The 15,930-nt window shown below is 45.1% G+C and overlaps 2 protein-coding genes across 2 annotated transcripts; both read left to right on the forward strand.

Moving 5' to 3' along the window:
- The first annotated feature begins 212 nt into the window (after positions 1 to 212).
- Positions 213 to 3,065, forward strand: LOC6583991 (molybdenum cofactor sulfurase). The gene is made up of 3 exons (XM_002009615.4): positions 213 to 393; positions 473 to 617; positions 676 to 3,065. Exons 1-3 carry the CDS (start codon positions 321 to 323, stop codon positions 2,795 to 2,797), a joined length of 2,340 nt encoding a protein of 779 aa, XP_002009651.1. The 5' UTR covers positions 213 to 320; the 3' UTR covers positions 2,798 to 3,065.
- Positions 3,066 to 4,253: 1,188 nt separating this feature from the next.
- Positions 4,254 to 15,444, forward strand: LOC6583992 (small G protein signaling modulator 2). The gene is made up of 7 exons (XM_002009616.4): positions 4,254 to 5,444; positions 10,667 to 11,322; positions 11,383 to 12,097; positions 12,167 to 12,466; positions 12,522 to 14,043; positions 14,120 to 14,397; positions 14,475 to 15,444. Exons 1-7 carry the CDS (start codon positions 5,381 to 5,383, stop codon positions 14,561 to 14,563), a joined length of 3,624 nt encoding a protein of 1,207 aa, XP_002009652.2. The 5' UTR covers positions 4,254 to 5,380; the 3' UTR covers positions 14,564 to 15,444.
- The last annotated feature ends 486 nt before the right edge of the window (positions 15,445 to 15,930 follow it).

Below are 15,930 nucleotides of genomic sequence, written 5' to 3' on the forward strand. Positions count from 1 at the left end.
AAATTTCTTTTTCATTCTTTAAAGTCATGTGTTTACTTAAAATTATTATTGATTAAGAAATTTTTTTGACCATTTTATAATTTATATTATTTTAAAAATGTTCATTTTGGGTAACGTATCGATGTTATTCTGTAACTCATCGATATGAATGGTATTGTGCTGTAACTTATCGATATGTACTATTTTGTTTTATGGCGATACACAGTGATCGCTTTTTTGAAATATAACTATCGAGAAACATCTCTATAATTACCGGTTGCTGTGCTAACTCTCAAATTGCAGCCATAAATAACGCTGGAGCCGCAGTTGAGTGCGCAATAATGGTCGAGTACACAGCCGAGTTTACAGCTGAAGAGCAGGCGCTCATTGACAAAGAGTTCGCTAGACTGGGGGGTGAGTAGAGAAGGAATGGCGAAATAGTGGCACTGATAAGAAACCCATTGAATGATACGTCATGCACTTCTCATACCAGAGAGCACCTACCTTGATCATGCGGGCACAACACTCTATGCCGAGAGCCAAGTGTTGAGCGCGGCGCAGCAACTGCAGCGCGATGTTATTTGCAATCCGCACACCTGTCGCGCCACCGGCGACTATGTGGATCAGGTGCGCTACAGGTAAGGTTGTTATTGTGGCCAATTGCAGTTGATTTGATAATACTGTTATCTTTCGTAGAATTCTTGAGTTCTTCAATACGAACGCCGATGATTATCATGTTGTGTTCACGGCCAATGCAACGGCTGCACTGCGTCTGGTGGCCGATCACTTTGATTTCGCCGGCGATGGCAACTTTCACTACTGCCAGGAGAATCACACCTCAGTGCTGGGCATGCGCCAGTTGGTCAAGGCCAAAGGCATCTATATGCTCACCAAGGACGACATTGAGCTGAATGTACTGGATCAGCCCTCCACTCCAGCTCCAGCTGCAGCTGCCACGGCACAGGCCAATTCTCTGGTCACCTTTTCGGCGCAGTGCAACTTCAGCGGCTACAAGATGCCTCTGACTGTCATTGAGCAGATACAAAAGCGCGGCCTGCAGCAACTGGGCAAATGCATCTGGAGTGCAGAGTCTCAGCCAGCAGCGAAAAACGTCGATAGCAACTATTACGTCTGCCTGGATGCGGCTGCCTTTGCCGCCAGCAGCCCACTAGACCTGCAGCGCTTCCGTCCGGACTTCGTTTGCGTCAGCTTCTACAAGATCTTTGGCTATCCAACGGGTGTCGGCGGTTTGCTGGTGAGCCGACGTGGCGCAGAGGTGCTGCGCAAGCGATTCTATGGCGGCGGCACCATTAACTATGCTTATCCCCACACCATGGAGCATCAGCTGCGCAACGTATTCCACGAGCGCTTCGAGGACGGCACACTGCCATTCCTGTCCATCGTGGAGCTGCTGCAGGGCTTTCGCACGCTGGAGCGGCTGGTGCCGGGTCGCAGCATCGAGCGCATCTCACGGCATGTCCATGGCCTGGCACGCTACTGTGAGCACCAGCTGAAGCAGCTAAAGCATCCAAATGGTGCGCCGCTCATCACGCTATATAACCACGCCGGCTACGAGGATCGGGCCAAACAGGGCGGCACCGTTGCCTTCAATGTGCGCACCAACACTGGGGACTATGTGGGTTTCGGCGAGGTCGCCTGCATGGCGGCACTGCATCGCATCCTGCTGCGCACCGGCTGCTTCTGCAACGTGGGCGCCTGCCAGCACTTTTTGCAGTTGAATGACGAGACGATGGATGCGATTTACAAGCGCGCCGGGCGCATCTGTGGCGACTACTTCGATCTGTTGGATGGACAGCCGACGGGCGCCGTGCGCGTTTCCTTCGGCTACATGACGCGCATTCAGGACGTTGATCGATTCCTCCAGATGCTGCGCAACAGCTATCTGGTGATCGCGAAGCCACAGCAGCGCTTCAGCTTCATAGAGCAGCAGGCGGAGCTGCTGCCCAAGGCGCTGCAGCAGCGGGCCCAACGTTTGCGTCCACGTCTCCTCCAGCTGGCCATTTACCCAGTGAAGTCCTGTGCTGCCTTCAAGATAGACAGCTCCACAGGCAGCTGGCCTCTGACGAAGCAGGGATTGCAGTACGATCGCGAGTGGATGATCGTCGATATGAATGGCATGGCGCTGACCCAGAAACGCTGCACGGATCTGTGCCTGATACAGCCACGCATTGTGGGTGATCAACTGGAGCTGCACTACGCGGAGACGTCCTGCAGCATGCCACTCTCGCTGAGCGTTCAGGCTGCCAACTCGGCGCGCTGCCACAGCAAGGTCTGTCGCCAGGCCATCGAGGGCTACGACTGCGGCGATGAGGTGGCCACCTGGCTCAGCCAGAGCCTGGGGCTGGAGGGTGTGCGTCTGCTGCGGCAATCCGCACAGCGCAGCGCACCGGGCACACAGCAGCAGCAGCTGAGCTTGGTGAATCAGGCACAGTTCCTGCTGGTCAACCGGGCCTCGGTGCGCTCGCTGCAGTTCGAGGAGTCGCTGGACGAGACCGTCGATCGCTTTCGCGCCAACATCATCATCGACACGGGCACGCCCTTCGAGGAGCTGACCTACACGCAGCTGCGCATCGGCGACATTCTCTTCCAGGTGGACGGTCCCTGCCAGCGCTGCGACATGATCTGCATCAATCAGCGCACCGGCGAACGCTCTCCAGAGACCCTCACGACCATCGCCCGCATGCAGAGCGGCAAAATGCGATTTGGGATCTACATCTCTCGCCTGCCCAGTGAAACGGACGACAGACTGGAGCAGCAGCAGCAATTGACTTGTGGCGATGTCATTGTCGTTAGTTAACATATAATATATAGCATATATTTGATATATATCTAATGTATAAACACGGCGTGACATTCTACTGAAATAATATTTGTATGCAAATCGAATTATATCATACTGAAATTGTCAAGCCTTTGTCAAGCTGTATTTACTTGCCAGCATTGTGTGTAATTATATACCACCATATATGTATGTATATATTTTTTATTGTTTATTGAAAATACAAATTAATTTCTTATGAAGATTAAAGAGCTGTAATTCGACTCGTAGCAGAGCACAATCGAAATGTTTACACATTTGTCTATTTTCCAGTCTGTCTTAAACTAAACAATGAGCATATTGACTATGAATAACTATTCATTAACTATTCATTAATCATCTGAAGGTACAATTATTAAATTAAATATTAAATCTTGTCTTTGATTCGTCTTTGACAAGAGAAAGTTTCAACGTCTTAGAATTAGCTCTTCTTTCTCTCTCTTTCAGTCTCCCTCTCCTTCTTTCTCGCTATCCTAGAGTCCATTTGCCTTCTTTGTTATTTTCATTACTATCTTATCTTATGCTCGCACTCATGATATCTGGCTCCGTCAATCTGTACATGCTATTCGCTTTCTCACTCGCACTCACTTGAATGACGTTATTTGAAAATTTCATAATTTCTAAATACATCATTTTGCTTTTTGTTAAAATAAAGAATATTTTCAAATATTAGTTTCATAATTTAAAAAAGAAAAAATTAATTCAAACATTTTATAATCATTAAAATAATTCAATACTTTACAAAATGTAAAAAAAATTAAATTAAATTTTAAATTTAATAATAATTAAATTTTTTTTAAAAACTAAAATCGCCTTAGTATTTAATCGCCTTATATTTAATCTTTTTACTTTCATAATTGCAAAAAATGTAATTCTAACCATTTTTATACAGTAATAAATATTTGATGCTTTGACAAATAAATTCTAAATAATTAAATTCGTTTTATTTTCATAAACTTATGGGATACTTAATAAATAAAAATAATAAAAACAGCTTCATAGTATATTTTTATTATTAAAAACATTAAATGCTACAAAGTATTCAGAAAAATAAAATTTATTATTAGTTTATCCTGTTGTATTCAGGAAAATCATTTCCTTACAAAATTAATTCAAAATATAAAAGTATTCACTTTAAAATAATTTTTAAATGGAGCTTTATGAAGTTTACAATTAAATTAAATTTAGTTTCATAATTTCTAAACTTATAATTAAAATAGTTTTTAATTATTAATATATGTAATTGAATTCTTAATATAAGAAATAGCCCACAGCTTTGTTCAAATATGAGATCCGTGTTACACAAAATCCTTTCAATTATTTGAAATCTTCAACAAACCGTTACATTACATCTGTCGCAATTTATCGACATTCGATACTTGGTGTAATGCGACTGGCGGCTACTTCGCCTTGTGAGTGTCAATAAGTTGCCGTTAGTACACAAACGAGGCTGCTGGCAAACGGACGACAATAGCGAACAGACGAACAGAATACGGACAGACGCGCAAGCACGCGCACACACACAACCGCACGCACGCACACAGTGTGGAGGCAAAAATGGTGTGAGACAGATAGCCCAAGAAAGTATGCAATAACAACAACAACAGCAAAAGCTACAACCGAACTGTGCATAACGGGCCCGCCAGCTAAATATTCGTCCGTTACCTACAACAACAAATCGAACAACAACAACGAGCGAAGAGCGCGCTAGCCAGCGGAAAAGTGAAACATCACAACAGAGTCGAGTGTGGTGATAGATGTACATATGTATGTACATAGAGACATATGTAAATACACAAATACATATGCACAAGCACGCAGTCTCATACAGATCCATGCGCATATGCACATATGCCAAAATGCGTAATTATTTTTGGACGACGCTTTTACAATAACAGCAACGGCAGCAATCGCAGCAACAGCAGCAGCAGCAACAACAACTATAAGAACATACATACACACATACATAGAGTAGCATGCGTGCGGATCCATGTGTGTGTTTATGTAGTATGCCTGTATGGCACAGGAAAAGTAATAACAACTGAAATTTTTGTCAAATACGAATACAACGAATATAGATTTTTATACAATATACTTTTCCACTTTTTGTTTTGCATAATAATCGCGAGAAAATACGTATAATAAGAAATGCAAAAGTAATACACAAAAAAAAAAAAACAATACAAATAAAAACAACAACAGCAGCTGGCATAACGGAAAAGCGCCAACGAACAGAGCGAAGAAGCAGGCACGACTACAGCGTGCAGCAGACAGAAAGAGAAAGGTAACGAGTGACAGAGAGAGTGAGGGCGAGGCAGAGAGAGAGCGCGCTTGTGTGTGTGTATGAAGCAAATAACAACGAAGACGCATAAACAAAACTGAAACTGAAAATATTTGCCCAAAGAATTACGCACATACATACATACGGACAGAGAAAGAAGTGAAGAGCAAGGAAGCAACAACAACAGCAGCAGTACCAAGAGCCGCAGCAGGAGCAACAGACAGTAGCAGCTAACGGGAGCCTTCGCTAGCGGCGAAGCACGTACTTCGGATCCTCCAAAAATGAATATGCTACACAGCTTTAGCAGCGGTGGCGCCTCCAATGCCAACAGCGATGCCACCAGCGGTGAGTGAGAAAAAGTTTATTTTTTTTATTTTTTTTATTTTTATTCTTTCTTTTGGTTGTTTTTTCTGCTTCACGTTTTGCCATGCCGCAACCACACAAACAATAGCAGCAACAGCAACAACAACAATGACAACAAGCGAGATAGCTTTGATATTATGTATAGCAATGTGTATATGTGTATATGTGTATATGTTTATGTATGCTGTGCGTGAGTGCGTGCGTGCGTGCCTGTGTATGTTTATTGATGATTAGAAAGCGTCGCAGCTGAAGGTGAGAAAACGAAATGATTTTATGTTCTGCAAGACAAATGCGAAGTTTATCAGCAACTTTTCGAGCAGAGCAGAACTTTTGTAATTTGCCCGTGTCTCTCTCTGTGTATCTCTCTCTCTCTCTCTCTCTCTCATTGCGTGTGTGTGTGTATGATATGTGTAGTCAGACACAAAGTTTTCATTCCGCTGATGCGGCCCTTATTAATATTGAAAAGCTTTTATGTAGCATACTTTTATGGGCTTGGAAAGAAACGTCTGCAATTCCAGCAAATTGGAATAGTTGTGCGTAAATCAAACCGAGTTGTTATTCCTGTCAAAACTTGCAACAACCATTGATAAGCACTCGAAGCTGATAAGCTCATGAATTTTGCATTATTCAAACCCAGCTCAGCAATAAACATATAGATTAGAATCTTATCTAAACGTATCAGCAATGTTGACTTAATAGATCCAATTCAACTATATATGTACACTATTTACATTATCTTCATATATTACTGATTCTCGCTTATCAGACGAATGAGATATGCGAGGAAGCACTGAATAATAAATGGAATGAATTGCTTGAGCCACGATTAAGTCGACTTATTCATTTCAAAGGCAGCTGACATTTAGCTGCTGTTAAAAAAAGAACAACAACAACACCTAACGGCCGTATCACCTGCTGCCACCTGCTGCCACTTAAACGCATTCGCATATTTTAAATGCAAATAGCTAACTAATTGGCATCGATTGCTCAAGTGCAGCACGCCGTATGGACGGCCTTATCGGCTAGCCATCGCCCACGGAGTGCGCTGAGTGTGCCAATTGGCCGGCGGAGCCAATTAAATTACGCATACCTGTGAAGTGGCCTTTGGCGTCTCTTCTAGCAATGCCAACGTCAAATGCAAAAGTTCAGGGTCAGGCGTGCAAATTTGCATTCATCATTTCAATGTCCCGACGTCCGGGTGTCCGGGTATCCGGGTGTCCGGGCGTGTTGTGGCGCGCGCCTGTGAGCCTGTTGCACGCCGTACAACACGCCTGTCTGTCCGTACGTCTATTTGCAGTCCGCGAACTGACGGACTGTTGTGCTCTTGCCCTTTGCCTCGGTCGAGCTAATTGAGTAAATATCGACTTTTAATGAGTGGCTCGCGCACCGGTAACGGCAATGGCACCGGTTCCGTTTACATCCATCGATAACTAATCAAGCGACGCTTTAAGTAACCGGCTTTACCCGTCTTTAATGTTTTGCTGAGTAAAATTGCTTTACTATATTTTTTTTCTTAATTTATTAAAACATTATACATTATTATAAACATTATACACGGAAAGCCAAGCTGAGGCCGCTTTCCCACTTTAGTAGGTAATCAAGCTATATTATTCGGCCTTGTTCAACTAGTTCGCTTTACCAATTCTTGGCTTGCTTTTTGGTTACGATAGGCTTTGACCTCTTATGTACCTTTCCGAATAGGTAATCAATTTATGTATTCGACTTTTCTAAACAATTTCCTTGAATTTAAATGTAATTTTGTTTATTAAATTGTACTGTAGTTTTTTCTACTCTAGTAAGTCACAGTTATTCTTAGAGATGCAGTAAGATGCCTGGAACCTCTTTGCTTTGGTCTTCTGAAATGTTTTTCCTCGATTTGCAATGCAATTTTTACTTTAGTTAATTTTCCTTGCTTTCATTTCAATTATTTGATTTTTCTTTAAATATTAATCATGGTGGAACCTCTTACCTAGCTAATCAAGGGATAGTTAATGCACTCAGTTTTGCCCGGTTAAAATATTCTTCTTAAATATAATAAGACATAGTTTATATTAAAGATATGCTAAGCTAAGCTGAGGGCTTTTTTAGCTACTCTAGTTGATAATAAAATATTTTTCCTAGATCTGTAATGCAATTCCTTCAGACCATTTACCTCACCTCACTTCACCTACTTTATTAAATCTAAGAATACCTCTTAACAAGCTAAGTAAGATATATTTTCTTGGCTAGAATATTTATCCTAGAGTTTAAATGTTACTTTGTTAAGTCTTTTTTTTCTTTATTTTCTATTTATCTTTGAAGTAGATAATCTAATAAGTTTTTCCTACATTTTTAATGCGATTCTCTTTAGTTCATTTATCTTGCTTTACTTCACCCACTTTACTAAGACTAAGACTACCTCTTAACTAGCTAATTAAGATTTTTCCGGCTGAAATATTGTGCATTTAAGGAAACATAGTTTTCTTTAAAGACTTAAATACGTAGATAATCTAATAAGTTTTTCCTACTTTTTTTTATTGCTATTCGCCCTAGTTCATTTACCTTAGCTTACTTCACCTACTTTACTAGGACATAGTTGCCATTAAAGACGCGATAAGCTAGGCTGTTCCCTCCTCCCTGCACTACCTTAATTTATTCAGCCAAACTCAAACCGCAGTCCAAGCGATGGAAGAGAAATTTGAATGCTTTTTGCTTAACCTCATGCATTTCGCCTGTCATCAAAGCCTTGGATTTCGAAATCTGGTTACCAAAGCGTAATGCTGCGAGTAAACCTGGTATTTATACCCGGCTGAGGCGGCGTAGGTGCGGTGTGTGCACCTGACCTGCTTGTGGCTTTTGTGTGTGCATGTGTGTGTGTGTGTGTGCGTGTGTGTGTGTGTGTGTGTGTGTACACATATTTATATGTTTGGCTCGGCTGGGTGGCAAACATATGTTTGGGTCCAGCTTCCATTTGCAATATGGCGCGGGCAAATGAAGCGCGAGGTCGTAGCTGACGGCAAATTAAAGGCGCACAGGCAAAAGCAGGACACAAGCTCATATTTACCGTACGATTTGCTCACGCACTCGCACTCGTCGCTGTTGCTGTCCCGCTTTCGCTCTCGCTCTCACTCTCGCTCTCGCCCTCACACGCGCTCCTTTTGTACTCTGCCGCTCACTCAAGGCGCTGATTCCCTTTTTGTAACAGCTGTCGTCTCGCTCGCACTCATGCGCGCGCTCTGCTCGCCTGTCATCAGCTGTTTTATGTTGTTCAGGGTCAAGAGTGTGCGTCGCAGGTGTAGCTAACAGCACTCACGCACACACACACACGTATGCCACCCGGTGTGTGCACACCCAACGCCTAGGTACACACATTGTCTAGTTTACGGCTGAGGCGAGCTTTTCTTCGTTTTGCTTTTTCATTATATTTCCTTTATTTTGTTGCCTCTCGCTTGGCAAGTCAAGGTTAGCAGTCGCAGCCCGGCTGGCGGCGCTGCCCAGGTGTCTTGTTAATTAAATTATATAATGATTAATTCAAATGGATACCGAATGCCAATGGCAATGGCAATGTCAATGGCGAACTTACTTAAGCGCTCTCGCTCTCCCCCTCCCTCTCTCTCTCTCTTTCTCCCTCTCTTATCGCATGCGATTCAATATTAACTCTGCTGTCACCAAGCTAACACCAATTAGTCGCGGGCCCCCGACTAAGCTCTAAATGTTTTGATAACTGTCAAGCCATAATACTCCTATGGTCGTGTCCTACCTGTACCCTGCACAGTGACGTTCAACTTGATAGGTTTGCCTGAAGAGCTAAAGTCTCTATTGTTTATATTTTCATTTACTGTTATTATTCTCAAGTATTATAATTTGTTAGCAAACGAAGCGTTTTATTCATGTTTGTTTACAGTTATATATATCGAAAACTATCAAATATCTGTGTGTATTACATTGGCATACACATAGCTCTAACAGTATTCTTGCTTAATTTCAAATTCGATTTTTTCGATAAATATCGATCACAAAAATTCCAAACTCAATTATATACATATTATACAATTTTCCAGTATCTAGTTTTGAATGAAATATATTGTGTAATATACAAAAATTGATAAATTTCAAGCTTTAAAATTTATACTTTATATGATTATCACATGAATACGATATCAAATTTTGTGATTCCTCTTAATAGGTTTTGGATACTAAAACTATTTTACAAAAATTATAAAATACAAAATTTCACGGCGAAGGAAAGCTCAAATGATTTTTCTCTTCTCGTTCTTTTATAATTAGTATGTCTTTCATTATTTTATTTCATGTCAAGTATACGCCTTGCCCTAGGCGAAAATATTGAACCCAATTTATTATTGAGGCAACTAAGGTTGCAGAGTATCAATTATCTTGCACCTTCGTAGGCTCTCTCTAGACGAATGTTTCCGAATTTCCGAGCTCTCGATATTCCATGAGGTATTCTAAAACATTTTCTATTCTTTATCCCTTGAAGGCTAAGAGGTTATTTTATCACATATTGGTATTGCTCATATTCAAGTCGAAATGAAAACTTACGAATTTCAATACTGTCGAACTAATTCAGATGAGCGGTACTGTACCGTACCTTAGAAAATCTCAGTCTACTGCAATATAAGATATCAGTTGGCCTCTAGCTCTAGCTTTCCTTAAGCTAAAGTCGAATAGATATATGCAGGTATATATGTATATATATATATGTGTTCTTGCATCAGCAAATGCTTCCGCCAAATGTCGGCATGTGACGGTGTCGATGCCCAAAATTCCGATCCAACCTATTTGCATTCTAATTGGAAGCGCGCGCCTTTTCGGGTTTCCCTTTCGCCTGGCATTAGCATATTCGTGAATACATCCATGAATAGTATACATACATACATACATGCAGAAGAAGTAGCTGCTCGCTGATAAGAATGAGCGCTGAGCCGGTAGAGGCGGGGGCTTGGGGGGGTGGGGCGAATTGACATTGATAACAGAATGATTGACAACGGTCGGACAATGCGATTGTCCGTGAGGGCTCTGGGCTCTGGAAAAGGTTAAGCCAGCAGGCAAAGAGTCTGATCCTAGGGCGGCCCTAGGAGCTCAAAGGGATGTTGCTGTCTTTTCCTGTTAGTTATTATATTGGGACTTGTGGATTAGATCCGCCGGTCGGTTTCTAGGCCCATAAATTGACATCCTTTGTGTGCTTGATTTTCTCACAAATACAGAAATCGAACTGAAGGAGCGCCTGATTGCGAGCGTCAAGAAGGAGGTGAAGCAGCTGATGGAGGAGGCGGTCACCAAGAAGTACGTGCACGAGGAGAGCAGCTCGGTGACATCGCTCTGCGCCGCTGTGGAGGCCTGCCTCAGTCACGGCCTGAGACGTCGGGCGCTCGGCCTGTTCAAGACGTCGTCGACAACGGCGCTGATACAGAAGATCGCCAAGATATGCCCAGAGGCGGACTACGTGAGCCGTCGGCTGCTGGAGCTGGAGCTGGCGCACGAGAGTCATGCGGTCAGCGGCAAGCGCTCGTCCTCCAGCAGCGACAGCATCATCAAGCCGAAGCTGCTCAACAAGGGCAGCTGCAGCAGCAGCTCGGTGACCACCATCAATACGGTCGTCAGCTCGGTGGGCGCTAACGGTGCTGCCGCACCGCTGGGCAAATACCTGTGGATACGCCTGGCCCTCTACGAGAAGCGCCTGGCCAAGATCATTGAGCATTTGGTGAACAACGCTCAGAGCTATTACGATCGCGAGGCGCTGGTCGCCGATCCCGATTACGGCTCCATACTCAGCTCCCTGCTGGTGGGCCCCTGCGCCCTGGAGTTCACGCGCGCCAAGACTGCCGACCACTACTGGTCCGATCCCTGCGCCGATGAGCTGGTAAGCAACAGCAGGTGCTCTAGAGAAATTGCATAGATTCTCATCAATTGATTCACACAGGTGCAGCGTCATCGCATCAGCTCGGGCAACCGGACGCCGCCCACCTGCCATCGGCCCATCATCAATTTCAAGCGCAGCCTGCACACCAGCTCGGAGGACACGAGCAGCGGCAGCTTCAAGGCCTGCTCGCCGGCGAGCGTGGCCAAGGACTATGTGGAGTCGCTGCATCAGAATTCGCGCACCACCCTGCTCTACGGCAAGAACAATGTGCTGGTGCTGCCCAAGGATGTGGCCGAGCCGATGCCCGGCTACCTCAGTCTGCACCAGAGCGTCCAGTCGCTGACCATCAAATGGACGCCGAATCAGCTGATGAATGGCTACAACGATCCCGATGTGAGCGACACGAGCTACTACTGGAGCTATGCGCTCAACATCAACGTCGATGAGATTGTCTATGTGCATTGCCATCAGAATCGTGGCGGCGACACCGGCGGCACCATTATACTCGTTGGCCAGGACGGCGTACAACGGCCGCCCATACACTTCCCGGAGGGCGGGCACTTGCAGGCGTTCCTCAGCTGCCTGGAGACGGGTCTGCTGCCGCACGGCCAGCTCGATCCGCCGCTCTGGTCACAGCGCGGCATTGGCAAGCTCTTCCCCTGGCCCAAGAGCGTGCGCAGGCACATCCTGCCCTCGGTCATGGAGTCCTCCATGGACGAGACGCCCATCGACTATGTGTTTCGTGTGGTCAGCAAGAGTCAGCACGAGGAGTTCCGTAAGTAGATGACCTGATTGATGATGATGATTGATGATTGATGATTGATGATTGACTTTGACGTTGCAGTGGCCACACATCCCATACTGGAGGTGGGCCGTTCCAGTCCGCGGCGCAAGCATCTGGGCAGCTGCTCGACCACCGGCAGCAGCGACTGCTCCAGCAAGAGCCTCTCCATTGACCAGAGCAGCAATCCGGATCCGCCATTGATACAGGCCAGCCAAACGGCCAGCATTGAGCTGGTCTGCTCCACGATGCGTCGCCAGATCATCTCGCGCGCCTTCTACGGCTGGCTGGCCTACTGTCGCCATCTATCCACGGTGCGGACGCATCTTTCCGGTCTGGTTCACGGACGCATTACCCCCGATTGTAAGTCGAGCTGAAATGAGCCCACAAAGTTTCCTAACATTTTTCCCGCTTCCAGTGGCCGCCAATGAGCAGGGACTAACCCGGGAGAAGTGGCAGGCGATGAATGTGGATGGCGTCGTCTCTGCTGACCTGGAGCTCTATCGTCTGGTCTATTTCGGTGGCGTGGAGCACGAACTGCGCAAGGAGGTCTGGCCGTATCTGCTTGGCCACTATGCGTTTGGCTCGACGCCGGAGGAACGACGCAAGCAGGACGAGACCTGCAAGCACTACTATGAAACCACCATGAGCGAGTGGCTGGCCGTGGAGGCGATTGTGCGGCAGCGGGAGAAGGAGAAGACGGCCCTGGCGGTGGCCAAGCTGAGCGCCGAGCAGGCACAGCTGGCCAATGCCAATGCCAATCCGCACGCCTCAAGCGATCTGCTGACCAATGGCAACGGACAGCTGGAGCTGGACAATGGCGGCGGCTTGGCCGAGGGCGAGAATGATGTGTTTGATGATAATGACTTTTCGGACATATCCGATCCGGGTGATGAGTACGACGAGCAGCCACTGAATGAAGAGCAGCCCTCGCTGGAGACTGAGCAGCCGGCGCCAGTGGCAGAGGAAAAAGAAGCCGCAGAAGAAGGAGAAGAAGAAGGAGAAGGAGTAGAAGAAGGCGAAGAGGCAGCCGAGCTGCCGGCACAGCTGAGCGGCCAGGTGGTGCTGGAGTTTCAGAACATTGATGATATGGAGCCACTGCGCTTGCATGACAACTGCTTCGGCGATTCCGAGGCCGAAGGCGATCTAGGTTTCAGTCTGGACGGCAGTGGCAATATCCTGATGCTGAGCATCAAGAGCTCACCCTCGACCAGCAGCTACGAGACGGTGGGCAACGAGTTTGCCGACCTAACGGATGCCAAGGTCCTGGACGAGGCAGAGCTGGAGCCCGAGGCGGCATTGAATGTGGATGTGGATGTGGATGTGGATGAGGAAATGGCCACTGATGTGGAGACGGAGCCGAATGGCCAGCTGAGCAAATTTCATAGCGCCGACGATGTGCGCCACGACGAGGAGCATCCGGCAACATCAGTCATTATCACCGAGGCCGCCTCACTGGATGACCTGGACGTACAATGCAACGACGACGAGCCCACCGAGGAGTTTACCTCACGCAAAACCAGCCTCATGTCGCCCCTGAACGAGGACATCACAGTCGTCGCCTCGCTGGATGCGCTGCAGGAGCCAAAGTCTGCCTGCGTCTCACCGGCCAGCTCCAATGGCGGCGTCTATAGCGTCGAGCTGCTGGAGCAGTTTGGCTTGAATCTGCATCGGATCGAGAAGGATGTGCAGCGCTGCGATCGCAACTATTGGTACTTTGCCAGCGAGAATCTGGACAAGCTGCGCAATGTGATATCGACGTATGTGTGGGAGCATCTGGATGTGGGCTACATGCAGGGCATGTGCGATCTGGTCGCTCCATTGCTGGTCATCTTCGATGACGAGTCGCTCAGCTACAGCTGCTTCTGCAAGCTGATGGAGCGCATGATCGAGAACTTTCCCAGCGGCGGTGCCATGGACATGCACTTTGCCAACATGCGGTATCTATCCCCATCTATATCCATGCACTAGCTCTCTCTTTCTAACGCTCTGTCTGTCTCTCTCCCTCTCTCTCAGCTCACTCATTCAGATACTGGACTCGGAGATGTACGACCTAATGGACTCGAACGGGGACTATACGCACTTCTATTTCTGCTACCGCTGGTTCCTCTTGGACTTCAAGCGCGAGCTCATCTACGACGATGTCTTCGCCACCTGGGAGGTCATCTGGGCGGCCAAGCACATTGCCTCCGGGCACTTTGTGCTCTTCCTGGCGCTGGCGCTGCTCGAGACCTATCGCGACATCATTCTATCCAACAGCATGGACTTTACGGATGTCATCAAGTTCTTCAATGGTGGGCTCGAATTATTTAAATAATTTATGTTTATTTATTGATAAATATTTTTGGTATTTGCTTTTGGTAAATTCTAGAAATGGCCGAGCGTCACAATGCCCAGTCGATTCTGCAGCTGTCGCGCAGTCTCGTCCTGCAATTGCAGACAATAATTGAGAACAAATAAGTTACACGATTTGGAACTGGAACTGGAACTGGAACGGGAACGGGAACTGGAACAGACAGTGGAATTCAAATTGGATTTGTGGCAACTGTGTGTATAATAAGTGTGTGCATGCCTGTCCGTATGCGTGAGTGTGTGTGTGCGTGTGAGTGTAGATGTGTGTCTGTGTGTGTCAGTGTGTCAGTGTGTGAGTATAGGAGAGCGTGATCCACAGCAGTTGGAAACTAGCACATTGTAGGCTCAAGCAAGTTTAGTTTAGATCTCGGTTACCAGTCACACGCAATACAGATAGTATCCGTACTTCCTTGAACAGTATTGGAGAGTTACAAACATACAAACGTTATATATATATATACATATGGTATAGAGAGCACTAAAGTATCGCATACTATTGTAGGTCGAATGCAGGAGAAGAAGGAATATACAAACGTTAGAGAGCACACAGAGAAACTAGAGAGGAGGCGCTGGCAAGGAAACTACATACATATATACATACATACATATATAGTTGCATGATTATGTGTGTCTAGAGTCTTAAGTAACTCTAACTGTAATTGTAGCTGTAAACTGAAACGGTAGCGCTTACTGTCACAGTAGCTGTATAGAATGCACCGTTAGGACACCGAACGCTCTTGGGGCAGTTGTTAGTTAATTATCGGTTATCGTGTTTCCTTGAACGCTGATCGGCTATCGATTCTGATTTATCGCTTATCGATCGGCCATTGTTGCGCATTGAACGAGTATGGCCCATGGATCATGGACATTTCTGCAATTTACTGGCTGGGAATCGTTTTTAAAATTAAAAAAATATATATATATACATATATGCATAACAAAAATATTATAAAATTCATTGATTAAGTCAAAGACAAAACATAACGAAACTAAGCCGCAAAGAAAAGTAGTGACCTGAACAAAAAAAAAAAAAAAAAAAAAAGTTAAAATATAATATAAACAATGAAAATGTTGAGAAACAAATATTAAATATTTATACATATACAATATACATAAATATATATACACGCATTATTATACATATATAGATATATACATATATATATATATATACATATATATGGCATGCATATACTGTATACAGACACACATGCAAATATATACATATATATATATATATAGATAAATGTATATATAAACATAACTATTTAGAGAGACAGTTGCATATTTATACGTTTTATATATTCAGAGAAGAGAATATTGTTTCATATATATACAAACATATATACATCTATATATATATATATCAATATGTACACTTACATACACACACACACACATGAACACTTGCTGTAGTGGTGTAGAGTGTTTTTTTTTTTTTGTGGTTGGTTGAGCGGGTTTTTAGACGAAGCAGC

This window comes from Drosophila mojavensis, unplaced genomic scaffold (genome assembly GCF_018153725.1).
Source record: "Drosophila mojavensis isolate 15081-1352.22 unplaced genomic scaffold, ASM1815372v1 contig_136, whole genome shotgun sequence".
In the NCBI taxonomy this organism is placed as follows: domain Eukaryota; kingdom Metazoa; phylum Arthropoda; class Insecta; order Diptera; family Drosophilidae; genus Drosophila; species Drosophila mojavensis.

What these genes read in the sequence shown, in the direction of transcription:
- LOC6583991 (XM_002009615.4), top strand. Translation starts at nt 321, where the DNA reads ATGGTCGAGTACACAGCCGAGTTTACAGCTGAAGAGCAGGCGCTCATT. An exon ending in AGAGTTCGCTAGACTGGGGG is followed by an intron (nt 394 to 472) that starts GTGAGTAGAGAA and finishes TTCTCATACCAG; the next exon opens with AGAGCACCTACCTTGATCAT. An exon ending in GTGGATCAGGTGCGCTACAG is followed by an intron (nt 618 to 675) that starts GTAAGGTTGTTA and finishes TATCTTTCGTAG; the next exon opens with AATTCTTGAGTTCTTCAATA.
- LOC6583992 (XM_002009616.4), top strand. Translation starts at nt 5,381, where the DNA reads ATGAATATGCTACACAGCTTTAGCAGCGGTGGCGCCTCCAATGCCAAC. An exon ending in CGGACGCATTACCCCCGATT is followed by an intron (nt 12,467 to 12,521) that starts GTAAGTCGAGCT and finishes TCCCGCTTCCAG; the next exon opens with TGGCCGCCAATGAGCAGGGA. An exon ending in TGTCATCAAGTTCTTCAATG is followed by an intron (nt 14,398 to 14,474) that starts GTGGGCTCGAAT and finishes GGTAAATTCTAG; the next exon opens with AAATGGCCGAGCGTCACAAT.